The sequence below is a fragment of the Cebidichthys violaceus genome, unplaced genomic scaffold, assembly GCF_023349555.1.
Source record: "Cebidichthys violaceus isolate CVI_PGR_0920_01 unplaced genomic scaffold, fCebVio1.0.p SCAF_25, whole genome shotgun sequence".
Lineage (NCBI taxonomy): Eukaryota > Metazoa > Chordata > Actinopteri > Perciformes > Stichaeidae > Cebidichthys > Cebidichthys violaceus.
The window spans coordinates 6,796,890-6,823,831 of record NW_027176428.1 but is presented as its reverse complement, the minus strand read 5'-3'; the positions used below and the strand labels follow the sequence as shown (position 1 = coordinate 6,823,831).

The 26,942-nt window shown below is 41.0% G+C and overlaps 1 protein-coding gene across 3 annotated transcripts in view; it reads right to left on the bottom strand.

The window, feature by feature from the left end:
• Positions 1 to 26,942, bottom strand: part of LOC137879366 (low-density lipoprotein receptor-related protein 1-like) — an 88,278-nt gene that overhangs the window by 38,069 nt on the left and 23,267 nt on the right. For 2 of the 3 annotated variants that reach the window (XM_068720010.1, XM_068720012.1), the window contains exons 3-16: positions 23,839 to 23,976; positions 19,550 to 19,669; positions 18,912 to 19,040; positions 18,533 to 18,796; positions 9,766 to 9,928; positions 8,104 to 8,326; positions 5,873 to 6,062; positions 5,582 to 5,725; positions 4,341 to 4,577; positions 3,686 to 3,866; positions 2,274 to 2,496; positions 1,497 to 1,686; positions 1,212 to 1,337; positions 232 to 372 (exon numbers count right to left, since the gene is read on the bottom strand). In XM_068720010.1, coding sequence (XP_068576111.1) covers positions 232 to 372; positions 1,212 to 1,337; positions 1,497 to 1,686; positions 2,274 to 2,496; positions 3,686 to 3,866; positions 4,341 to 4,577; positions 5,582 to 5,725; positions 5,873 to 6,062; positions 8,104 to 8,326; positions 9,766 to 9,928; positions 18,533 to 18,796; positions 18,912 to 19,040; positions 19,550 to 19,669; positions 23,839 to 23,976 — 2,469 coding nt within the window. Of the gene's footprint in view, positions 1 to 231; positions 373 to 1,211; positions 1,338 to 1,496; positions 1,687 to 2,273; positions 2,497 to 3,685; positions 3,867 to 4,340; positions 4,578 to 5,581; positions 5,726 to 5,872; positions 6,063 to 8,103; positions 8,327 to 9,765; positions 9,929 to 18,532; positions 18,797 to 18,911; positions 19,041 to 19,549; positions 19,670 to 23,838; positions 23,977 to 26,942 lie in introns of those variants that run through there. The other variant, XM_068720013.1, reaches the window with a different exon arrangement.

Here is a 26,942-nt window from a genome sequence, read left to right as displayed (position 1 = left end):
TTGCTACACACACACATTCACACATATAAACAGACACTCACTAGATTCTGCTCTCTCATTTCATTCTGGCATCACCAGACTGTCAAATTCAGACTGTCTGAGGTCATCTGACTCAGTACCAACAGGCGGGGTAGCTGTTTAGAAACCATGTTAGATTAGGTGTGTGTGTGTGTGTGTGTGTGTGTGTGTGTGTGTGTGTGTGTGTGTGTGTGTGTGTGTGCAGTAACTCACGGCACAGCTCAGGAGCCTCGTCACTGTTGTCCAGACAGTCGTTGTCTCCGTCACACTTCCAGCGCTCCTGGATGCAGCGGTTGTTTTTACAAGCAAACTCGCCAGGCTGGCATTGAGGAGGGGGTACATAAGACGGGTTGGCTGTGGAAGGAGAAGTAGAGGGAAGGAGGAATAAAAGGAATGTGAAATACGACTGCATGAAGAAAAATACAGTTTTGAATATCCAAAAATGGAGGAGTGAATATGAGTATTGTGAATAAACAAATGTGTTTTGTTTCCCCGTTGCATTTGTGTTGATAGTCTATATTTACAGAGGGCTATAAATGAAAATAAGATTTTAGATATTAGTGTCTTATACTTAGCACATCAGTGTGCAGTCGGCATCTAATAAAAGGGCTATTTATTTTGTGCTTGTGTGTTAAGTTGTGATGCAAAAATACAATTTTTAGAAGACTATATAGTTCATAGTTCTGAATGAAGTGTTTGAAGATGAAAGATATTTTGTATTTTGTGTATCTGGTTTTGTTTTTGTGTGTAAAAAAGTTTTGTTTGATTCTTGCCATTTAATGTTTGATTTCATTGAGACTGGGTCATAGCTATGGCTTTTGTGGTGTTATATTGGATTGGATTGTTTTTTATTGATTTTTTTAGCAACTTGAGGGTAGGCAAAAATCCAGGAACACCTTGATGATTCTAGGCTTTAAAAAGACAGCATTTATTGCATAGTTTGTATTGGGCTGCATTACATTATGCAGGTGCTTCTGTTGTTGCCGCCACCCTCTGTATGTCTACATTTGTTCAAATATTTTTGTCAAACAGTTCCAACAAAACAGACAGTCAGAGTCACACAGCTTGACTCATCTTGTCCAACATACTGGAAATAAAACCTTGTACGTGTAGCAGAACATAATTAGTGCCATGAGACATATAGTCTCACACACACTCAGTAGAACATACAAAGCATTCATGTTTGAATTTACCTTTGCAGCTGGTGTTGTCAGCTGAGTCTAGTATTTGGTCTTCTGCACAGGCACACTGCCTGCCTCCTGGTATAGCCAGACACAGACTGCTACAGCCACCATTGTACACACGACACGCATTAGAGCCTGCGAATGAACAAACATTATTATGCAGATACATAAAGTTAATGCAAACACAAATCAGCACAAATTATGCCTCAATAATATTCACACTGGACAATGATAGTTTCTTGATTAACATGGATTGAGAGATGAATTATCTGTTTGTAATGCATTTCCAGTCACCTTGCTGCTGCTGAGCGTCGTACATGCGGATTTCAAAGATGGGCGGTCTCTCGTTGCGCAGCAGAGTGGGGGTGCCAGTGGTGGTGTCCAACTTGTAAATGCTTCCACTACGATACTCGTTCCAGAACAAGAAGTGTTTATAGTGGCACAGACCAAAGGCGTGGTTCAGTTCCAGACCTTCATACACCGTCTGATGATGTGAGAAAAGCAACATGATGGTAAAGTATGCTTTTAAAAAAACAGACTACAGCACTGTGTATCCAGAACAACAGCACCAAAACATGTTTGTATTAATTTGATGGACCGGTTAACATTTGAGTTAATTATTCTGCAAATCCAAAAGTAATAAGCGTCAAAGCAATGGTGGTACTATAAAGCAGAACATAAATCTATGTGGCCCTAAAATAACCTTTTCTGTGGTATTCAGAGTATGCAAATACATATTTAAATTTCATTCATTTTATGCCAACCATAACATTAAAAATCTTTAATGCTTAAAAAAACACCACCAAACCAAAATCTAACAGGCCAGTGAAAACAAAATATCATCAATACATCCACAAGGAGTGACTAGTATTATAAGGGCTCAAGCCCACAGACTATAACTGCATTGTGATGGACCACCCACAGTTCTCCATTGCTGTAAAACTCATTCCTTTGTACTGTAGCTCGCTCACAGCTCGTTATGTCAGAATAATCCTCCGCCTTAATTCCTGTGAACCACGCTGCCTCTAGCCTGCAGTAAAATAATCCTGGTGATGGTGAGTGAGTGCTGACCTTGCGCTCAGTGCTGTTGAGGTAAACCATCTCAATCCGGTCATAGTAGGCGTCCACCCAGTAGAGGATGCCCTGAGGGATGTCCAGGCTGAGACCGTTGGGCCACAGCACAGTTTTGCTGGTCAGGAACACGTTTCTGTTGGAGCCGTCCATCCAAGCCCGCTCAATTTTCCCTCGCTTGCTCTCCTTAGGGTCCTCCTCCCAGTCTGTCCAGTACATCCACCTGAGGAGGCAACAAGATAACTGTCATGGGTACAAGCACTGAATGAAATGTGACAGTAAGGCAGAAAAAGGATCATTTGTTGGGGCATCTTGAAGAATCTCTTGGCATTAACAGAGGCAATGACATTTTATCTAGCACCCCTAAAGCACGGAGCATCCAGTGAGGCGGCGCCATAGCGTTTCTAAGGAGATCTGCCCACAGGCAAACAAATGTTTGCCACCAGGTACTTTAGCACCTGTCAATTTCCCTCACTGCTCTAGGCTCAGCCTGTGAGTACTGGCTGTCTACAACACTGTGCAAGACTATACACCCCCCCTGCCCCGCAGGAATATGACTGACATTAGCATTAACATTTCATAGTTCGTTTTCCATCTGTCTACTTCTCTTCCTTTTCTTTCTGTGAATGTATCCTTCTCCTCCCTCTTCTTGCTGAGCCTGATTGATTACAGGCATTAGTGGAGGCGAGTGCCTTTCCCCTGGGAAGTGTGTGGACACACATCACCCTGCCGCTTGCAATCCCAAAAGCGTGTGCGTGTTTATGAGCGTGCGCTTCTCACAGCCCAGGAGGTCATTATCAATAGGACACATTCATACACGGCAAGATTAGGCACTATTTGAAACAGTACGAGACAGATATGGGTGTCTGTTAATAAGCTTGGGGAGGAAATCTACCATGTAATGCACAAAATGCTCCATCTGTTTTAATAAATAGCGCGTGATAAGTGAATTCAGAAGGGACATTACATTTCAGGGTGGTAATGGTCAACCACGCAGATGTGACGAAAAATCTAAAAATGCTCTCTGCTGGAAATTGTGAAGGGACACAGACAAGAGAAAAAAAGAGATGCAAGTGGTGTATTGTAAAATCAATAAACAGTTCATACACAAGAGATAAGGGGAACTGTGACAGAAAGAGAGCGGAGAGACTTTGCTGAGAGGTGAGTTACCAAGCACTTGAGTCATCTGAAATGACCACCAATCATTATCCTTCACCGTATGTTGCCTGACCACAGATAAGCACAAACAGACATGTATGCATCATACATGCGTCATACATACACCTCAAAGTCAACATAATTATAACTGCTGCCATCACCTCTCAACTCTTCACCTTGTTCAATGATCTATATTCTTTTTCTTTGGAACAAAAACATCCAACTCCATCCCTCCCCCCATCTCTTTGTCTTACCCGTGCAGAGGATCCACTACAATGGCTCGAGGGTGAGTCATTTTTCCCTCGATGAGGGTTTTGCGTGTCTGTGAAGCCTTTTCCAGCCGAGCCACACTGATGGTTTTCTTAGGCCCATCATCTGTCCAGTACAAGTTGTCAGCCATCCAGTCCACAGCTATTCCCTCCACTGTGTGGATTCCTGAGACAAACACAGACTGTTGGTGCATATTGCTGCTGCAATAAAACCACTACTGACTGCATATTCTTTGAAGAAGTGTAAACTGGGATTTACGTTTTTTATATCTTTTTTATGTCAGCCTTGATTTGATACAGGATTGCTGCCTGTTGATTCATATACTCATTAAAAAAAAGTATTGTTACCATAGAGACTTTTAAATGTTTGCCAACTTAAATTTGTGGAAACACTTCACAGTAGTCCACTTGTACTCAATGGGATAACCTTGCTGTTTATCACCTCTTGTAAACCTGTATATAATCTCATGCATGCATTTTTGTTCAAGAGAAAATGTTTGCCCAATGTTGTACAGCCCAAACCTGGGCAAAATCCTTATAACTTCAATGTGAGTATGCATGTGTAACCTGGGAAAGAAATCACTTAGGAATGGAATTAAATTTTCCCAATCCTTTGTCAAATTAGTTGTCATTACCCTACCTTCCTTCACAATGGTATCTCTCTCTGTTCCATCAATCTTCTGTCGCCCAATGATGTAGCTGGTGGCGTCGGCAAAGTAAATGAACTCGCTCTCAGAGTGAAAGTCCAGAGCTCTCGGGTTCATCAGATTCTCTATGGGGATCATGTATTCATCTGGTACTTTGGCGTTCATGTCCATGCCCCTGATGACTCCTGGGCGACCTTTACCATAGACCAGGAAGAGCTCATGCTCGGGTTCTGCAGCAAAACAAGAAAACAAAAGTTGTCTTTACTTTTATTCATTATGTCATTTTCAAGAACAGTCTATTGTTAGGAGGCAGATCAATATAATGCTGTTAATGGTTAATAGAATATCAAAACACTTCTCTCAACAAGCTAAATCAGGCTAAAAGCTTCATGGGGAGGTCAGCAGAGAGCCGGAGAGTCAGACTAAGTTATGTGTTCCTCAGCTACTTTGTTCAGCCCTTCCTCGGTCTATTGCCCAGGGGAGAATCACATCCCTGGACCAACCTTGGCTGCCTTTGGCTTTAGGTCTATAAAGCTGAATCACTGTGGCTCCTTACTTAATACTTACAGTTATGCTGGGTGCACGCACACAGTTGTGTTGAATCTACAGTGTGCTACAGTGCAGTGGTTCCCAACCTTTTCTTTGTCAGAAGTACCTCCACAGCATGATGGGCTCATTAACACAACCAGCGATGTCACAAATGTGCCCAACATTTAAACTGATATTTAATCCTTGTAATATTATACAAAAGAAGATATTGTTACAATAATGTTTTCATACATCTAAACTATTATTGAGGTCGGTTTGGTCCACCACTACAACTTTTAACCATTACCTTTAGCTAACTATTTTAATGATGTATCCTTAAGCTACCTCCAGCTAACAATTTCAACTGTCTAGTCATTGCGTTTAACTATTCCTACTATGTTTTTTAATTCATAGTTCGTTATCAGTTTGAACCTTTTATTTAAAATAGTACTCTTAGCTCTGTTAGCTAAGCTGATGGTTCAGAGCTTTCTTCCTTGCTGAGTCATGACTGTTTATTTTTCTCCAAATATAAGGTTGCTAACTAGTTTCAGTTTTGTTACAGCCTACTCAATATTTACATATTTAAATGAAATTGTACTTCCTTTTTTTCAAATGACTTGAGCTAGTTATTCCTAGTTAGATAATTTGTTGATTTGCGGCCGCTGAAACTTAATTGTTTTTTCATTACACATATAGTCCTACTCACTTTTGCAGGACTTGCCATCGCTGCCCAAGCTGAATCCAGAGCGACAGCGGCAGGTTCGGGTCTTGTGGCCATTCCCCAGCAGACAGATGTCCGAGCAGCCTCCAGCCTTCCCAAACTGGTCCACCTCACATGCATGGCTACGTACTGGACACCAAGAAGGGGGAAAATAAAGTCACAAGACTAGAAGCATCAATACAGTATTCAGATGATAAAAACGTGTATGTGTGTGTGTGTGTGTGTGTGTGTGTGTGTGTGTGTGTGTGTGTGTGTGTGTGTGTGTGTGTAGTCTACCTGGAGGCTGGCGTCTCTGGTGGTAGACGTGCAGCGCTCCTCCTTTGTCCACCCTGGTTACTACTTGGTAGTCTGTGCTGTTGAAGCGGTTGACCCGGATCACACTGGTTTTAGGCTGCATGTTGGCGTTGTCTGAGTTGGTTGCATACAGGTAGTTTTCAAACACAGTCAGTCCGTACAGGTGCTCAATCTTGAAGAGAAATAAATGAAAAGTGGGGAGATGATGGAAGGGATGAGAGAAAGAGTAAAGGAGAGGAAGATGGTATTAATTCCAATGTACAATCCCAGTGGAGTGCTTTACTCAAATTACTTATTAACTATACATGTAGTCTAGCCAAGAACTCAGTTTTTCCATAAAAGACTTTTACAGACAGTTACACAGTCACTGGTTTGCTGTGCCTCATGACAATAGGATAAATAAGTGCTTTTACAGAAATACTGTACCAGTGCTATATTTATTGAGCTCGTAAAGAACTTTAAATGCTCTGATGAAGGCTGTGTAGGCAAAAACACATTAGTTTTGTGTTTAAGTCTGGTGACAATTATTTTCACATTTTTTTCATTGATTTATTCACTCTGGATGTGCAAACGCTCCTGAAGCACACCCCTGCATCACCTTAATACAGTATCTTGTCTTTATGCAAGCACTAATACATGATGATGTGCCCTCATATACGAAAATAATTGACCATGATTCAGTGTAGCTGGGCATTTTATTTCAGTAAGTCCATTATTTTCTATATCTGAAAACCTCAGAGTCCATTACCGCGCTTCTATCATAGCTCTGTTTGAAATATCCTCCATATTTCGGAGATTCTCTTTAGTCATTTTTCTCCATGGTTAGTTTTAGTGAGTGAGTAATTGGTAATGTAGCATAAAGTAGAGGTGATGTTTAAATTGTTACTTTTAGTTTAATAAACCATGTGCTGTGATGTAGAGTGGTGGTTAAACTGTTTACCCTCTTTTTGAGATGTCCTGATACACAATTCTAACAGCCACCTGCCTTTGGTTCAGAAACTAGTATTTTCTGTGGTACAAAGTAGTATTATAAAATTATGTGAAATGAAGTGTTTAGCAGCAGCAGTGACAGAGTAACCAACAAAACTTCCACTGCTCAAAATAGTCAGAACTCATGGACAAATCAGCTTTTATCTGACAAAATCAGGAAGAAAAGCAAGGCAAACACTTTCAGATCTGGACACACATAGGCCAGTGACTCAGTGCCCCAAAAGGCTGTGTCAGCAGCAGCAGCAGCATAAAACCTGAGATGGCATTGTGGTCTATCTCAGGCTGTGTGGAGCCCACTGGGCCACAGAGAGACACAGTCAGAAAGATAAAAAGGGTTATTGTCATAGGCTGAAGGGCAATGCCCACTGAGGTTATACAGTGAATGGATGCCTATTAGCATCAGACTGTAAGGAAACATGACTGTGCACTATGTCACCTTTACTCACAGATCCAGCCAAGAAAAACAACAACATCAGAACTGAATTTGTCCAAATATAATGCATATAAAGGGTCTCTATTAGCAAGCATGAAAATTTTTTCTGCACTTTGAAAACTGTTTTTGAAACAAATGAGTTTCCTGTGCAGCTTTACGAGAGCATGTCAGGCCTTCATAGACACACACAGCCCAAACTCAACACCATCAATAACACATGTTTACCCTTTATCTGGAGTTTGTGAATGTACTTCTGCCCTATCACAGGTGCTCACACACACAAAGCAAGACATGTAAGTGTGTGTGTGTGTGTGTGTGTGTGTGTGTGTGTGTGTGTGTGTGTGTGTGTGTGTGTGTGTGTGTGTGTGTGCACCTGTGTGTGTGTGCACCTGTGTGTGTGTGCCCTTAGGTTCAGTGAGTAAATGAAAGCCATTACTTCTCCACAGATCACAGTAAAAGCCATGGTAACAGGTTTAAGAGCCACTGTGCTTCATCAGCTCTGCAACATCAACAACAGCCTCAGCATCAGACACTATTAATCAGCGGCTTTAATGAAAAGGCAAATGTCCGCAGTCTTCTCTGTGCATATAACTCACTGGGCAAGAACGCATAACAGGAGTACACAGGAGAAACATAAGGTGTATTATAGATATATAGGGAACTATAAAGCACCCTGGAGTTTTTAGAGCATTATGAATAGCATACACAAAGACAGCTAATTTAAGGGGGATTATTTTCCGGCTAATTGATAATAATGGGAGTGGGACGCATCCTGTGCAGCTGTTCTCACCAGCAGGCCTTGGATGATGGTGTGCCGGTTCTTGCCCTCATAGTCCACCACCTCAATGTAGTCCAGGTAGGCATCGGCCCAGTACACCAGCCTGCTGACGAGATCCAGCGTGATGCCGTGGGGGAACACAATCTTACTGTCCACGAGCTTGGTTCGGTTCTGGCCATCCATGTCGCAGCGCTCCACCTTAGGGATCTGACCGTAGTCTGTGAAGAATACCTTCCTGCGGAAACAAAGGATCAGACCTGATTGAGGACAGATGGATGAATAGATCAATTGAGTCGGAAAATAGTTTAATTTTCCGCCCATCTGGCTTTGTTATAATTGATTGATCGCCCTTATTTCCATCACAGGGAGACAATAATAATCTAGATTTAGTGGGGTAAAGAAGCAGGAAACATCCCTACTAGCAAACAGCAAGCAAGATTAATTGTTAAAGTCATTTTTCAAGTAATAATGCGGAATATTTGCAAAATATATTTGGACTGCTGGATTGACAAAACAAAGATGTCTAAAGTCCTCAACTTGTTTTCAGTAAGTCTCCTATACCACAAGACCTAACATTTGGAGTTTAATAGCTGTAATTTTATGGACCAGCTATATTCTGAAGGAACACATTTACACTGAAAATCAGATTTAGAACCAAACACTAATAGTGTGTCAGAGCATAATCATTATTTAAGTATTTCACAGCTGCCAAAGCAAAAATAGTGACTTATTTAAAGCTTCAAATAACAAATCACACTCACAGTCCCCCAAAAGGTGCTGGCAAGCAACATATCTATTTGTAAAATATGTGTTAAATGACTTGGAAAACACATTCCACAAACATCTTGAGATTCCCTGTCAAAACTAATCCTCACAAAATCCTGTCATAGTGGAGTGATAGTAAAATAATCAGTAACTTTTTTGAGGTTCAATACAGTAAACAGGCACTGTCGGATATATTGAAAGATTCGTGGTAACTAATTTAACAGCACCAAAAAAAATGAATTTTGCTGTTATATTGTTGTTAGTGGTGTTTTTCTCCCCCTCTAATGACACTGCAGACCACAACAACAGCAAAAAGCAGCTACAGTGAATCTACCTGACCTTGTTACTGGAAAAACCAATTACGGCCAAGGAAATTGCGTGGAAGCTGCAAGCACACTTATACACACACACACACACACACACACACACACATACACATAGACACACACACACACACACACACACACACATTCCTGCTGTTAATTTTTTCCAACACACACAAGCTCTCAGCCACTCGCACAAGCACAAGCACAAGCACAAGCACACACACACACACACACACACACACACACACACACACACACACACACACACACACACACACACACACACACTTTCAGGAATTCAGTTGGAAAGTCTGGTCATAAACAAAAGAGCTGTAACAAAAACATGCTTTTACATTCAAAACCTATACAGTCAGCGTACCACAGTGCAAACAGAACATCTGCACTCAATTACTCCAACGTCCAAACTTCCATTTAGCTTTTTCCCTCCATTTCACCTCACTGTTTAAAGTTGGGTAACAACGGCAGATGACAGAAGTCTGACTCCAGTTGTTCTCATGGGATTATAATGAGTTGGCATGCAGTGTGTTTATGCATTACACAGAAAGTAAGATATCAAACTGACCCCATGGTGGGGTCAAGGGCAATGCCTTTAGGGTTATACAGCTCCTGGTCCAGGAGGGTGACACATGTCTGCCCATCCTTGTCACACACAAAGATCCTGTCATCCACGTCATCCACAAAGTAGAAGTTTCCGGTGAGCCAGTCGATGGCCATCTGCTCCACATCTGGAAGGAGAAAAGGTGGAGGGGTGAGGAGAGGGTAAGGTGGGGCACAGACACAGGAGGTGCAGGGGGAGGCAAACACAGTGTTTTCAGTACTTGAATTGATTCATTTTGATGCATAGAGAGTTTGAGCATGTGTTGTTGCCTTTCAGTCTTAGTATTACTAGATCTCAGTGCTGCATTCGACACGGTCGACCATGATATACTACTAGAAAGACTAAAAATCTGGGTGGGACTCTCTGGCACAGCACTTAACTGGTTTGAATCCTACTTGAAGGACCGGGAATACTTTGTGTCTGTAGCTAATTACACATCAGAGCTGACTAAAATAACATGTGGTGTTCCCCAAGGTTCAACACTGGGACCTCTTCTGTTCAACATCTACATGCTTCCACTAGCTCAGATAATGGAAAACAACAAAGTGTGTTATCATAATTATGCAGACGACACACAAATCTACATAACTATATCACCAGGGCACCATAATCCCATACAAGGGCTGGCTAAATGCATTGAACAAATCAACAACTGGATGTGCCAACATTTTCTTCAATTAAACAAAAATAAAAAGGAAGTAATTGTTTTTGGTACCAAGGATGAACAATTGAAAGTCAGCGCTCAGCTTCAATCACTGATGTTAAAAACCACAAACAAAGCCAGAAACCTAGGTGTAATTATGGATTCAGACCTCAACCTGGACAGCCATATCAAGACAATCACAAAATCAGCCTACTATCACCTGAAGAACATATCAAGGATTAGAGGACTTATGTTTCAACAGGATTTGGAAAAACTTGTCCATGCATTTATCTTCAGTAGACTGGACTACTGTAACGGTGTGTTCACAGGTCTCTGTAAAAAGTCAATCAGAAAGCTGCAGCTGAAGCTCGAGTCCTCACTAAGACCAAGAAAATAGATCACATCACTCCAGTTCTGAGGTCTTTGCACTGGCTTCCTGTCCAACAAAGAATTGACTTTAAAATCCTGCTGTTGGTTTATAAAGCACTGAATGGTTTAGGACGAAAATACATATCTGATCTGCTGCTACCTTATGAACCATCCCAATCCCTTAGGTCGTCTGGGACCGGTCTACTTTCTGTTCCCAGAGTCAGAACTAAACATGGAGAAGCAGCGTTCAGTTTTTCTGCTCCACATATCTGGAACAAAGTCCCAGAAAGCTGCAGGTCTGCTGAGACCCTCAGCTCCTTTAAATCCAGACTGAAGACTTTTCTGTTTGCTGCCGCCTTTAATTGAACCACATTCAAGGATATTAATCAATTTCTGCATTTTACTACTGTATTTTATTTCTTAAACTGCACTGCAACTATTATTCTGTTTTTAGCTTTTTAGTGTTTTAATGACTGTTTTTAATGTTTCAATGAATGTTCTTAATTGTTTTTAAATCTCCTTTTTTTGCATTATGTTTTGATGCTTTTAATGGTTTTATGTGAAGCACTTTGAATTGCCTTGTTGTTGAAATGTGCTATACAAATAAACTTGCCTTGCCTTGTCCTTGCCTTACATACTTGTAGTAGATGGGTAAGAGGTTTGACTCATAGTCATGTGATGAAGTAAATTAGTCAGCAGTTAGCTTCTGCATCTCTCTCTCTCTCTCTCTCTCTCTCTCTCTCTCTCTCTCTCTCTCTCTCTCTCTCTCTCTCTCACACACACACACACACAGTCCAGATTTTCAGGTTTGGACAAACAAGAGGACAGACAACTCTAATAAGCAAGTGTGTAGGTAATGCATCTGTCATTCAAAGTCACTCAGACAGACAGAATATGAGACAGGCTGTTTGTTGCTTCGAGGAGTGAGATGTTGCCGTAGCTGTAGCTAAGCGACAGTGGGCGTGCGGTTTCCACTGCGTTTATTTTCCTAAGGCTCAGATCACGGGGAAGACCGGTGCCCCATCCGACGATGAAAATCAAACACCTAGACACGTGCACATGGTTGCATACACACACTTTATGGACGTTTTACAGGGAAAAACACTGGAATACCCCTGCTCTATACAAACTGTCCTGAATGTGGTGCAGGACCACACAGCAAGCGTCTGTGAAAGCAGAAAAAGTGTAAAAAAAAAAAGAATAACATGAGACACTAATATACCCCTCTCCCTGGTTCCCTCTATCCCTCCTCTTCCTTCCTCTCCTCAAATAGCAGCTCAGCCACACTGAGGCTGAGCCAAGGATCAGAGACAGAAAGCTATTGTTAAAGCTAAAGGAAAGGAAATGTGAGGATATTTGCTGCAGTGAGTGATGGAAAGTACATTTACTGTACTAGGCTTCTACGCAACTATATTCTTGGACACCACCGTATTTCAAAGGAAGATATTGTACTTTTAATTCCACAATATTCATTTAACAGCTGCAGTTACTAGTTACTTCTGCAAACTGAGACTTAAAAAATCTACAATGAACATTTAAAATGTCATACATTGCTACAAAATATTGGACTACTCAACAGTATACAAAATAGTTAAAATTAGCTACAGCTTTACCAGCTACAGCATTAAAATTGTGCTAACATGATGCATCAGTAACAATAATCCAAACATATATTCTAACATGACAGTGTTGGGTCTTTCTGCCAACTAAGTTAGTACTTCAAATAATAATGGAATGAACCTGCAATAACATATTTTTACACGCATGGGCAGTGGAAATAAACTGTGAACAAAACCCAGTTGCTCTCAGTTTTCAATTCCAGCTGACAAGGAGTAATGTAAGCATTCATTTGACAATGTGTTTCAGTCCTTCCTCTGCTTTTCACAAACTCTTGAGCCATTTCTTAAGATTTATCTGCTAAATGCTGCACTATATGTTCACTTTTCTGTCTGCCTTTTAGTGCCGGGGAGGTAGCGTACAGTGTTTATTTTTTAAATAGCTGGGTAGCCGAGTAGTTAAGACACATACCATGAAACAAAAAAAATTGGAAAGCCAAAACAAAAAGCTGAAAGACGTTAAAAGCTGACACTCCGTAAAGCTGAGGAGAATTCAGAGTCAGAGACAATTACCTGTTGGTTCGTCACTACAAGTGACCCCTTTCACACAGTGATCCATTGTTAATACAAAAATATTGAATATAGCCACTTTAAGTAGCATTTTGAAGAATATGAAGACTTTTACTTTCCACATTGTGGTATTGCAACTTTTATGTAAGTAAACATCTGAATACCTTTTCCAGCACTGACTGTTGTACCTATATGTCTGCATGACGAGAGAGAGAGAGAGAGAGAGAGAGAGAGAGAGAGAGAGAGAGAGAGAGAGAGAGAGAGAGAGAGAGAGAGAGAGAGAGAGAGAGAGAGAGAGAGATGGGAGGAGGGTTTCACAAACCACAAGACTTGTATTTTCACAGCTGCCCAAGCTCTGCTCTCCACAGAACTATCCACACACACCTACTGACACACATACACAAACACCTCAGATATAGGGCCAAAGTCGTGCCGCAGGAGTCCATGGACATGCAGTGCTCAGTGCTAAGGGTGGAGGTCTAATATGGGGGTATGTTTACCAGGGTGAGCAGGTCACTGTGATGATTTAGGGGAGCCCAGAGGATCGGTTTCTCCAACCCGGAAAGAAAAGCTTGAGTGCAGGGAAATGACGAAGCAGATTCCTTGGCGTAAGAGTGTAATAAAAGTGTGCACAGTGAGAGCTTACCAGCTATGGACCAATAAATCTGACAGTAAGTCCAGAGGAACCCTCTGGATTTAGATAAACTGACACATTTTTCTGAAGAGCCTGGCTATCAAAGGGAGCGAGATGGATCACTTTCAAATATTTTGGTTCAAGTAAAAGTGGAAAACGGATAAAAGAAAAAATGCAGATGGATGGAGAGCAAAGGAAGAAAAAAGTGAGAAGAAAAGAAAGAAGACTGAAGAGAAAAGAATGAGGGAGAGAGATCTGATTTCCACAAAGGAAACTTGGCCATTGTGCTGCAGCATTTCTGAGGTTTATGGGAATCAGGGGCCATATTCCCAAAGGTACTCTTCATTTTGAACACAGAGTTCTCTGTTTAAATGCTTCCAGCTGCCCCACAACACTCTGATTCACTGATTAAGCAATGGGTAAACAAAGGAGGTGGGGGGGGTTACTGAAAGATCTGAAAAAATATCTGTCCCCTGCTTTCTGACACCACCCGCTCTCCATTTTCCTCCACCTCTGCTTAACAGAAATGGCTCCAATGAAGACTTTTCAATCTCCTACCATTCGCTCTCTCCTCCTATCCCTCCCCTTTGTCTGTTCCCCAGAGGTGGGAAAACAGACTGGATTCATTAACTGCAGCTCTGTCTGTCTCAAACTATGCTATAAAAAAACAACACAGCATAATTGAAAAAACACAACCGACCGCCTTCTTCATTTTTTTCCTACTCTCTCTAAACAACTTGTTTTCTACGTGTTTCCTCGTTCATTTCTCTGCTCCTTGTTGGTCTAAGAAAAACAACAGCCAAGGGAATGTCTAGATAATGTATTTAAAATGCATTGCTAAATGGAGCAATGCTAGACAGAGTTTCACTCCAATAACTGTATGTAGGAGGACAAGTGAGGGGCATACATCTTCACAGGCACCCACAGCGCTTACTACGCAGGGGGATGAAAAGTGTAGTTATATCAGTGGCATTACTTTTAAATATGGTTTTGATACCTCAGAGCTGTCACTTTTAAACTGTGATTGAAACTTTAACACCACCCGCTCATACACCCCAACCCCCACTTCTCCTCGCCAACCTCCCGCAGTCCAAAACACTCCCTCAAGCATCTGGCAACGACGTCACACCAGAAACACACAGGCGAGGGGGAGAATTGGAAAACAAAACAAAAAAATGTGGTTCTGTTAAGATCCAGAGGCCATACAAGGCAAGAGGGGAAATAAAATTGGATAATTTGGGGACTGTGTGGACAGTGTAGAGTGACTGAAATGTATTTCATGGTTCAAGGTAAAAAATTGCTTTATAATGTCAATGTGTGAGCGGACTGTAATGTAACTTCAAAACTGAGCCATTCACCTCTTTTAATGCCATATATGTTGTATGTGTGTATGAATATAAGGAATGTCTTGATAAACTCAGTGATGATGTTGACAAATAAATCAGACGGTGGACAGCACAGGACCGATTCTGAGAAGAGACCTTCAAAGAGTGTTCTTGAGACCAAGCCAGTCCAGCCAAACCCCCCATTTGGCTAACTAATGCAACAGAATGCTGACCGCAGTTCACTTAGTGGCCACTGCGGACATTAATAACAAGGATTTTCTGACAATTCCATATAGTACCTTTAATGTGTGGAGAGAGGGAGAGAGAGAAGAAAGAGAGAGAGAGAGAGAGAGAGAGAGATAGAGAGAGAGAGAGAGAGAGAGAGAGAGAGAGAGAGAGAGAGAGAGAGAGAGAGGGGGGGGAGGTGTTTAAAGCTGAGCAGTGTTGAATGGAGAGAAGATTTGAAAATATGCTGACTGACTTGCCTTTTAACAGCACATGACCTCTTAAGGAGATTTCAGGTCAGTGTCTGTGCTAAGCAGCATACTGTAGCTCACTGCGCAGGGGGAGCAGGTACTGTAGCTCTTACAGTACAAGCAGGGAAGGGAAGCTTAGTGACTGTTCTAGGATCAGCCCTCCTGTGCACAGTGTGAAGCATCAGTTTCCTGCTGCAATAATAAATAGCTCATTCAGAATATGCTTTATCTAATTATTAGAATATGCAAATTGTACATGGTTCATGTGCTAGAGTCCCTAAAAGGAATTTAAAACAACAGCAAATGTCTTTGATGCATTGTGTTTGCTCTACAAGGGGTATTTGTACGATCCAGTTTTAATCTGGATCTTTAGCCATGGCCCAGACTAAAATATCGTAACAACTTTTGGATGGATTGCCATGTAATTTGAAGTTGTACTTTATGTTTGGTGCTAATTAGCTAGCATGCTAACACATTTAACTGAATTAGTTTATGGTAAACATTATGCCTGCAAAACAGCAGCATGTTAGTGCTATTATTGTGAGCATGTTCTATTTTTTATTTAATAAGGGCTAAAAGTAGGGGAAAAAAATGTCATAGTCACGTGGGGCTTACATTACGACTTTTGTATGAAGTGAGTGACTGGTGTAATTATCAATGGGAAGAAACATACACTGACAAATATAGAATGAGAGTAAGTGTATGTTTCATGAAATTTGGAAGAGGAAAGTGGGAGTAGAAAAAAAAGTCAAAGGGAATGCAACGAAAGTGAGAGCAAACGAGACAGCGAGAGTGAGAGAGTGAGTGTGTGTGTGTGTGTGTGTGTGTGTGTGTGTGTGTGTGTGTGTGTGTTTGTGTATGTGTGTTGGGGGGGACACATCTGGACAACTCATCTGTGGCATACTGAGGTCATGAGTCACTCCAACCACACGCGCATCATTTCCTGTATGTTCACCCCTGCCATTGGTCGCTGCTGGCTCCTTCCATGTTGACTGTAAGCATAAACCTGCCCCTCCTATTCTGTCACGCTCACACGCCAGCAGCCTGTCCAAAAGAGCAACTCTGCTGTCTGGGAAGTTGCTCCAGATTAGGGACTGGAACAGATGAGAAAAATCTAACATTTTGCATTGTATATTTTTTTGCGCTGACGTTGAGTATTTGGGGTCCTCTGCGTTGTCAGTCATACACACACTGACACAAAAATAGTAATAATAATGTCACTACAGGAAGTGCAGTGCCCTTCAATTGCTTCCTTATTTCAGCAATAATGTTAAGCGCAAAAATACATGTCTTTCCTTATAGGAAATCTCCATATCAGTACAGCAATGTTTCTGTAATTTTTAGGAGGCTGTTATGATGTCTTTTTTTTCTGGTATGAGCCTGATTAAATAAGGGTTGTACTGAATATGTTGCTAATAACAGATGTGACGTTAGCAAGCCTCAAAACAGACGGAGAGGTGCATCAGGCTCAATCTTCCTCTTAATACTGAGGGACACCGAAATGCCTCATGCATAATTTTCATCATTTGAAGCTTGCCTGATATTATCTGGTTTGAAATGAACATATTTCCGACAGCTACACCGCACTGTGCGAGCATGTGCAAGACAGAGCTGCCCGACTGTCATGATTTGGCCTTCTCATTTTCTGTGAAGGTCTGTGCTGAGAAAGTCATTTCTGTCATGTTAATGCATTCTTTAGTCGCATGGAAAAGGGACGTCAACGGAGAGGAGCTGCATGCTGAGGGAATGTGATAGGTCACAGTACTTGCACCCAAGTACGCAACAAAGAAAGAGAAAGGAGAGGAATAAAGCTGAGCTATATGATTCAAGACAATTAAAGCATGTCTGCATTACACCCCAAGTACTGTGTACAGTGTTTAAAAGTGGAGTTAAGGGATTGTGGAGAGAACCAGGAAGCACGTGGGCAGAGAATATGAACATAATGACAAAGTGAGTGAGTAAAATACAATGCTGTTTTAATTCAAGGCGAAGTCATTCAATGAATGTTTGTGGATTAGAATGACAATGCAGATAGTTATACATCATCTATCAACCAACTTCCTAAAAGGAAGCATTCCTGCTGCCTCTGTGTGGATTAATGTGTTGTTTCTGTACTTTCCCTTTCACAGTGCAGACAGGGAGCCCAAAAACCAGGCCACAACACGGCTAGGAACTTGAAGCAACGAAGAGATAAACAGAGGGAGGAGAAGTGGGTGTGGAGGCTTTTGACCAGCAGGTTGTCTCCTGTCTGCAGGAACACGCATATACGCACGTCTGCACTCATTCGTGCTCCTTAGATCTCCAAGGTTTGTCTTTTAGTTCCCTTTTTACAGGAGAAGAGAGTCTTTCTGAAACGAAACTTAAGCCATGGAAAAACACAGCTGCTTTTAATGTGCTGCCACAATACTTCTGACTCACAAGCTGAGCACAAGCACGTCGGTATTGATGCTCAGTTCAGTTTTGGCTACATTTCTGGACATTTTTTCTCCACCTGTTTACATTTGACTTTAAAGTGAAACACATTTGAAACAATTCAGACCAACAAGCCCGGCCAAATCGCCATTTTCAAAGGATGCAAACCAGACAAACATAATAATGCAAGGTGAGGATCAGTCGAGGCCTGTAGTCAAAGGTTGGGCTTTGCTACTGATTTGCTCAGAATTACTTACATTTGGTTCAATGTGCTTTTACTGCATTTACCTGGCTATGTAAAGGTCTATTTCTAGTGATTAGGAAATGGTTTGGAAGTGTTTTTTTAATTGTGCATGTTTCGAAACAAACTTCTAGGCAGCTTATTTGATAGTTGTGTTGTGCTGAAGGAGCTGTGGGCAAAATGGATGTCTGTTGTGCTGATAGCACATCTGTGCTATCAAGTCTCTGCCTCATTTTAGCCAGACCTACATGGAAGTATGGAATGAGTGAAATACTAAACAAATACACAATTCCAAATAATCATGAGATGTTTGTCAGATTGCTTTGAATCCACAGGTGTTTTCCAGTGTTTTCTTCCAGCCTTGCCACACAACCTAATGAAGTCAGCAGCGAGACACTATTTTCTGCTGTCGTGTGAAGTATTATGTGTGGAGAACAGGGCTGTAACATTCTGCTGTGTACTAAATGTACCTGGGTAAAGCTCTATGCTGCTGTGGTGTACTCACGGTGCAGGCTGAGGGAGATGTTGATGACTCTCTCCTCTGTGAAGCTCTTCAGATTGGGGATCTTGGCACATTTGAGGAATGTGGATGAGGGGGCGTCTCCTACATGGATCCAGCAGACAGTCTCCTGGGCGTACAGGAAGTCCATGGCTGTGGTTTGTTTGGTGCTGGTGGACAGCAGGCTGTGGACCGTCGTGCCGCTCAGGGAGGTGGCCTGGATGTTTTGGGAGTTGGCGATCAGCAGGACAGGCAGACGGTCTACTGGCACTGGAATGTGACATGAACATAACTACCGGTTGACAGGAGGAACATGAACAGAACATTCGCACTGTCTCAGTCAAAACTGGATTACATTCAGTCCTGCTGATGTCGGCTTACTTACCATTCTTGGCCTTGCATGAACGATTGTCTGGCTGCGACAAGTAACCCTCCACACATGAGCAGGTGTAGGAGCCTTCAGTGTTGGTACAGGACTGACTGCAGGTCCCATACAAACCGCACTCGTCAAAATCTGAAACACAAAAACCACAGATGGTCTTATTAGGATATAGCAAATAACAAATTCTACTTATACAATAAAAACCTAAACATATCCGCGGATGAGACATAAAAATGCTGATTTAACTTATTAAAAACCAACAATTCTGTTTCTCCTGTTCAGTTTAATTTTGTTCGATTAAGTTAGTGATTCATTAAAAGTGGTGTGTTGCACAAAATAGCCATTGTATCAGTGAGCTGGTTGCTCACCAATGTCTGTGACTCCTCTTTTATCTCAATGCCTGCTAAAATATGAATGTTTCTAAACAGTCTTTTGTGGGAAATGCAAAACTACCCAATGTGTGCTTTGCACTTAATTCAGCTTCTCCAGAACCTGAGTAAACATTGTTACCAGACAAGGTAAGCAAGCTCATTTCTCTCATTTCAGCAGGAATAAAATACAAAGGTTTACTATGTTTTTTATGACTTGCAGCATACAATGAACTGCAGGTATCACAAAGGGTGGCCATTAGACAAACTCACCTTTGCACGTTTTTCCATCTGCGCTGATCTCATAACCACTCTTGCAGTAACAAGCAGGCCCTGCTGGAGTCACCGCACAGGTTTCCTGACAACCCACGAGCGAGCAGTTGGAAATAAACTCTGGAGGGAGACAAAAGAGGCAAGGTGGACAGAACACAGGAGTGAGTTTTTGGAGGAATGAGCATGGAAAGAAGACATTGTATAAAGGAGTGATTTAAGACATAAGGCGTTTATTTCTTTCCTGTTACCGACATTGTTATTCAGTTAAAAACACTGCATCAGTGGTTCTAATAAAAAAAATGATTTGTGCATAATTCTGTAATAATCCATTGAACATACCACTATAAACCCACAGATTATACTGTAATCACACATTTCATTCACCCTGCTGAGTATTAAACTGCCATTGTACACTTTCTGTGGAATATTTACAGTTTAGCAGGGGGCTGAAGAGCATTAATACATAATGCGTCAAGGTAAATTGTTGAACTATACTCTATGCGGCCTCCTCCTGACGATGAGGAGCATATAAATAATAAATACTAAACAACTTGCGTCACATTAGTTACCCATCAATTCATCATCAGCATTAGAACTGGCAAAAGATGTGATCTCCAATAAGTGTAGCTGGATATAAAGTGACTTTCAGAGACAAACCGCCTCTCAGAATTCCTAAAACTGTCCCGGAAAACAAACAAAAAAAAATCTATTGAATGAATGTGTCACTTATGAGTGATGAGTTCAGAATTGGGAAAACTCATTCAAGCCAACAAGTGGATCATATGTGAACAACGGCGCAATACAAAAGCAGTAGAGATACTAGCTAATGCATCATCCCACCAATTAAAGGAATACTTCACCCAAAACACAACAACTTGAATAAATGGGGACCATGGCGTTTAACAACATCAAAACTATGTCCAAACATCCGTCCAACCATGTGTATATAGTAAAGTATGAAAAGTTGATATAGTTTTACTGTTGTTAAACATTGTGCCTCTCATTTACTTCAGTTCATCAAGACTTTTCTCAGTTTACTCAGTATCTCCTTTAAAATCTATTCTCAAAACTCACTTTAATCTCATTGTTTTTTTGTAAGTGATGGTGTTTGTTGTAATTGTTCAAATTATTTTGTATTGTTTTATAGGTTTTGGATTTTATTTACTTTTATAAATTTTTTCTGTAAAACATTTTTAAACTTTGTTTTGAAAGGTGCTATATACATATTTAATAATGGAAACAGCATTATTAGTGGGTATGTATAATACAACTGAGTTACATGTGCAATTGCTGAATTTCAGCAAATTGAAATATGAATCTAGAAAGAAATACTTTTAATTTTTTGATTTTGAGTTGGTGACATCAAATGTGTTTTTCACTTTTACATTTTAAATCATCTAAATATGACATCCTGTTAAGTGATGTCAAGGTGGATTGCTCCTTTAAGTAAAACAAATATTTGATACAAAGTCTGTAAATGGAAGGCAACAACAGAAATCAACAAATACTTCAGCCCTGCACCAACAATCAATACCTCCCCGCTGACCCAGACCATCTCTAAGGCTACACACACATCAAACAAATAAGGGCACAAACACAACCCTCTACAATCCCAGTCAGCTGACTGACACATAATGGAATCTCAACAGAGTTTTCAACAGTGCACTGCACATCCTGTGAGATATAAATCAAGACACAGTGAGTCATAGTCAAACAGACACAGTAATGTCAAACCAGGAGGAGATCTATCAGTCACAAGTGATTCACTTTGCCCAGAAAACACTGGCAGACAATTCACACTTACACAGCACCTCCGGGGAGAGAGAAGAGTATCTCACCACACTTTCAAGATTAAAGAGACAAAAACCCACAGTTTTGCTGCAGTACTGTATTGTGCATGTTGTATTTCTGCACAAAGTGAGTTTCCTAAATCAATAATGAAATTAAACTTGAACCTGAAAAGCTCCAAACAGCTATAACTGCTGAGTAAGGAAAAGCTAAACCACTCATATCAGCAAATTTCTCTCTGTTCATTTTCAGCTATCATCCCAGACTTTTAAGTGATCTGCATTATATGAGAATAAGCATCCATACAGTGCATTGGATATTATAGACAAGTCATCCTGCTGCTCTCCAGATGCTTGCTGGGACAACCACAGTTCAAATTACAGACATGCCCGGAATTTTCCAAAACAAGTCTGAGCACTGAACAACCGAGATGTGTTTAGAAAACCAACATGGGCAACAATGTAAACAACCAACAGTGACACATACCACAAAATATTTATTTCGAGCAAATAAAAGTACAGAAAATTGCTCTGTTTTGGTTCAGAGTGTACACCACTCACATCAATCAGATGACCCCTTAGAAAACAAAAGATGTCAACGAGAGATATTTATGTTACAGACACATATACACAAAACCCCAAACCGTTTAACCTAGTTCTAACCTTAACCCTGAAACCAAAGCCATGAAATAAACAGTAATGGACCCTATGTTTGTCCCCAGAAAGCTGGTGGGCCCCCATCTGTGGACAGATATTTGTGGTGAATACAAAACACACACAAACACACCTACACATACACATACACATACACAGAAGTCCACTCCCACCTCAAAGTCCAGCCAAGCCTGAAAGTACATGAAAGTTTGATGTCCTTTCCCAAGCCTCTCTCTGTGTTTGTTTAATAGACATTTTATCCTAACACATTTTTTAACTGAAGGTGTAGTGGGGAGATGAAAAAAAAAAGATATTTTGTCTTTGAGAAGACAGGTGCCTGCCTCAGTAAAGGAGAAGATTGACACTCAGGAGAGGAAGATTAGATATTTAACTCTGCACACTGTACCAATCTAAATCTAAGAGCCTAGGGATGAAATTATTATTCAACATTTTACTTTGTTCAGTAAGATTCTTAGTTGTTGGATTTTGTACAGGTTGGGAAAGGCAGTTTTGAAAATCCATCATTAATATATACTTCAGGGTTAGTAGTGAAGCAGCAGTAATGATGCCTGCTGGCTATTTAAACATTCATGTGACCAGTATTAGGACACAAAGCAGCATGACGGACAGTATTTGACTGTCTATCATCAGTGGTGTTCCTTTGCTAACCTTTTAACTGACATGACTCCCAAATAGAGGAAGTCCTCAGTTCCTTTTAGACCTTCGTCCTTTCCTGTAATAATCCATCTATCCGGTGAAGATTTTCAGGTCATTTGCACAATCAAGTTCTGTTTTCACTCAGTGTGGTCAACTTGCTCAGCACATTCTCGTAAAGGGCATTACATTCTTTAGGGTCATCATAAATTACTTCCTATTTTCGGATTCAAAATGACGACTTCCTTAATTTACTATTAATAAATTCAGTACATTCAGCAGCAAACAGCTATTTGATATGTAAAGATATAGTGGAATAATGAGAATGAAGTTACTCTCACTGTGTGTGTGTTATAATTTGAGCTTCTCCTTGCTTTGTTGACATAGCCGGGCCCGCTGTGCGTGACTTTTAGTGCATGTTATTGCACGTGAACGCACCCTCACTGGCAAGCTCACGGCAACCGCTCTGCACAGCGCTAATACGTTGGTTAGACCTGATAACGCCATCCCGATTGACAGCGTTTTGGCGCAAGCATAGCACCCAACTTCTGGTTTCCTCAGGTAAACACTGTTAAATCTGTCAACACTGTTAGCTCTGTTAACTCTATCAGCACTGTTAGCTATGTTAACTCTATCAGCACTGTTAGCTCCATTAGCACTGTTAGCTCTGTCAGCACTGTTAGCTCTGTTAACTTTATCAGCACTGTTAGCACTGTTAGCTCTGTTAGCACTGTTAGCTCTGTTAGCTCTGTTAGCACTGTTAGCTCTGTTAGCTCTGTTAGCACTGTTAGCTCTGTTAGCTCTGTTAGCTGCGAGCCACCGACTCAGCTGTCCCCAGTTGGGAGTTGTGTGGAGGCAATAGATATGCTTTCATTTTGAGCAATGTTAACGGGGAGTCAAACCTACAGTTGGTTGTGTCTACAAACAGCATACAGAACAAAAAGAAAAACACAATATGTTCACATTGGTGTTGTAAATCAATCAGTTACTGTGACTTGACAGTGTGAAGATTCCAGGGGTGAGAACTTAACAATACGAAAGCAACAAATAGAACAGAAATCCAGCCAGACTCCACATTACCCACATCTTTCACACAGACAGGGTGCACTACGACAAGAATTGTATTATTTACCACTTTAACACTCTTTTACATTCATAATGCATATCCCTTAAATGTGTGTGCGACAGTGATACCTCTGCAGTGTGGTCCCTCATCCCAGCCGTCAGTACAGTCTGGCTCCCCGTTGCAAAGTTTGCTCATGTGGATGCAGAGATCTGTTCCTCCACACTGGTACTCATTGGGAGGACACCGTGATATGGTACTGTGAGGACCTGCGGATGACACACACAATTATGGTTGACTGAAAATTAAGTAGTGCAATACTCCTTTGTAGATATGAATAAATGTCCGATTTGCAACTCAATATCTTGTGAAATTCAGCCTCCATTCAGGTCATGCCATTTGACCTGGGCATAATTGTATTCATAGCACCAATCAAATTAGAGACTAGATCAGGGGTCTTCAATGTTTTTCAGGCCAAGGACCCCCAAACTGATAGAGAGATGGAGCAGGGACCCCCTACTATATACAGTATATTGTATAAAATTGTGTTTTATATTAAACTGGGCCTAGTGCCATGTATAAACATACCTTGTTATTGTGCATTCAATACTAAGCTATTCAAATAATACACAGGTTCATGTATTCATGTTTTTATTTTAAACATGTGCAAGGTACAATGAGTAGGGTGGCCGTGCCACTGCCATTATAAACATACCTTGTATGATAACCATGCATACAAACTATTCAAATTGACGTTTTCATTTTAAACATAAATGTGGAAACGAAAATGAGTGATGGCCTATTAGTGCCACTGCCATGTATAAACATACCTGTTATCTTGCATACAATACTGAACCATTAAAATAATGGACAGATTCATGTTTGGGGAAAAAAAATAAAAAAAATTGTCTAATCAACCAAAAATTTCACGGAGCCCCCGAAGTAGGGGGTCCGCGGACCCCCTGTTGAAGACCTCTGGACTAGATAATCCATGTATGTATGATTCTTGCAAAATGGCTACACATATTAAATCAACTGAAACAGAAAGACATTACTGGTTCAAACCAACCATTAATCTAACGCAATAAGTATTTTTCAGTAGCATTATTAACTTTAGTTTGATGTATATTGGATGTGTACTAGATTCAGGTTGTGCAGTACATCAAAGTAATGCAAAACTGAACTTGCCCTGGTTTGTCTTTGGAGAGGTCTGTGTGTGCTTCTGTCAACTGAAGTCACTAGAATGGATTGGATTTGCAATAAGAACCATTCTCAGCGGGCAGAAACACAAGTGCACTGTCATGCCAAAATGGATACCAAAATTGCACTGCAGCACCTTATCTGTGAACACAGCTCCAGCTGTGCAACTGTTACAAATGGGTTTGTTTGGAGCCATGTCGGCACGTACAGTACAGCAACATGCACGTACTTCCTAAGATGGATTTTACCTTGGGATCCTTGCCAGCTCCCTTTTTCTCTTTCATCCATTTTGTCCCGACTACAAACTTATCAGTAAAGCAGAAATGCTTTCAAATCAGTCTTTATAAAACACTGCCCTTTCATCCTGCCAGTGGATGACAGATTTTCTGAAAGACAGCGCGACTATGTGTGTCTGACAACATATTTGTCAGACTGAAGCAACACATTCATATTTCAATAGCATCTCCCCCCGTGAGTGCAAATCTGTTTACTTCATATTTGTGGAAGGCACCACTGTGGTGGGCTTCATCACAAAGCAATATGGACCCAGTTACAAGACAGAGGTAACCTGCAGTGGGTGTGCAGCAAACAATCAGACTATCAATACACTGAACACAGATCACACAAAGAGCCCTCATGCTCACCGTTATTGGAAATAAATAGGCCAACTTAGTGGCATATGAACTGGAAAAACCTTTAAATAGCATCATTCAAGTACGGGACAACAACACGGGACATTTCTCCATGTGGCTATCAAAGATGATCATGGTCTTAAAGACATTCCTGAGCAACAGATGGACTATAAAGGCCACATATTTAATGAGTAAGGCAATTGTATAAACCTTCACTTAGTAACTAAATTCATAATGACACGCCAGGATCTGTCTGACTCAGCAGAGAATGTGCACTTTGCAGTAATTAATCAGAGCTGCGTGTCGTAATGTTAGGAATAAGAGAAGACGTGCAAATTGGGAAACACTATAGATTGTGTAAGCTCCTATTGTATCATGTCTGCAAGCACATTTTGAAAACGTTCATAAACTGTGTCTGCGAGAAAATCACAATCATTTGCATGTATCTGAATGATTTGTTCAGACCGGCATGTTTGTTTGCATCTGTTCCACCTCGTTTCCCAACGCTAGCTGTTTTGTTCTTTTACCTTGTTTCCCAAAAGCTCAGCATTCCCCTTCTCATCTATCATGGATTTATATTCATCTTTTCCTCTTTGCCAACTTAGCAGGCAGAACCACAAGGCAGAAAATCAAAAAACCATTGTGGCAGCAAAAGATGGCCACTAGAGAAAACTAGCAGGAACTACAAACACACCATTATCCTAGTTGGAACTGGCTAAATAACTACCTTCACAGCAGGCACACAACCATCCCAGAGGCAGAACATCGACAATAAGCACGCCAGTGTAGTGGCGTGCCAGCCTGGTATTATAGTAGTATGTGCTAAGAGAAGACTTTGGGATCCCTGGGGGGACAAAAACATATTCATCTTGAGTGAATATGAGTTTATCCAAAACTGCTCCCTCCGAGACACTAAATCTATGCAGCTTTAACTCCATATAGAAGTGAATGTACTTCTAAAATCACTGCACAAGCAGCAAGGGCTTTTTGACTTCATGGCCTGACTGAACTCTTTTTTTGGATGAGGTTCCCTGCCTTGTGACTCTGACCAGTCTTTCATCCACAAAAAGACTAATGACTCAGCACAACTTCTGTCCTTAAGTCCAACTAGTCCATGTGTTGCCAACAGCTCAGTTCTTTATATACAAATAAATGGACATACAAAGTCTGTATGTCCAAACTGCTGTGAACACTGTCCAAGTCTACGGACGGTGAGATGACTGATGAACTGTATACCCGCCGAGACAGTGATTGTGTTTTGGCCCAATAAGTACACAGAAAGCACACAGCCACCCTGGTTCAATAATCTGCTCACCGGTACTTCTAAAGCTCACCTATTACCTCATTGTATGTTGTGTGTTTATTTCATATACAAACAGAAATGTACAAACAATTATTTCTCT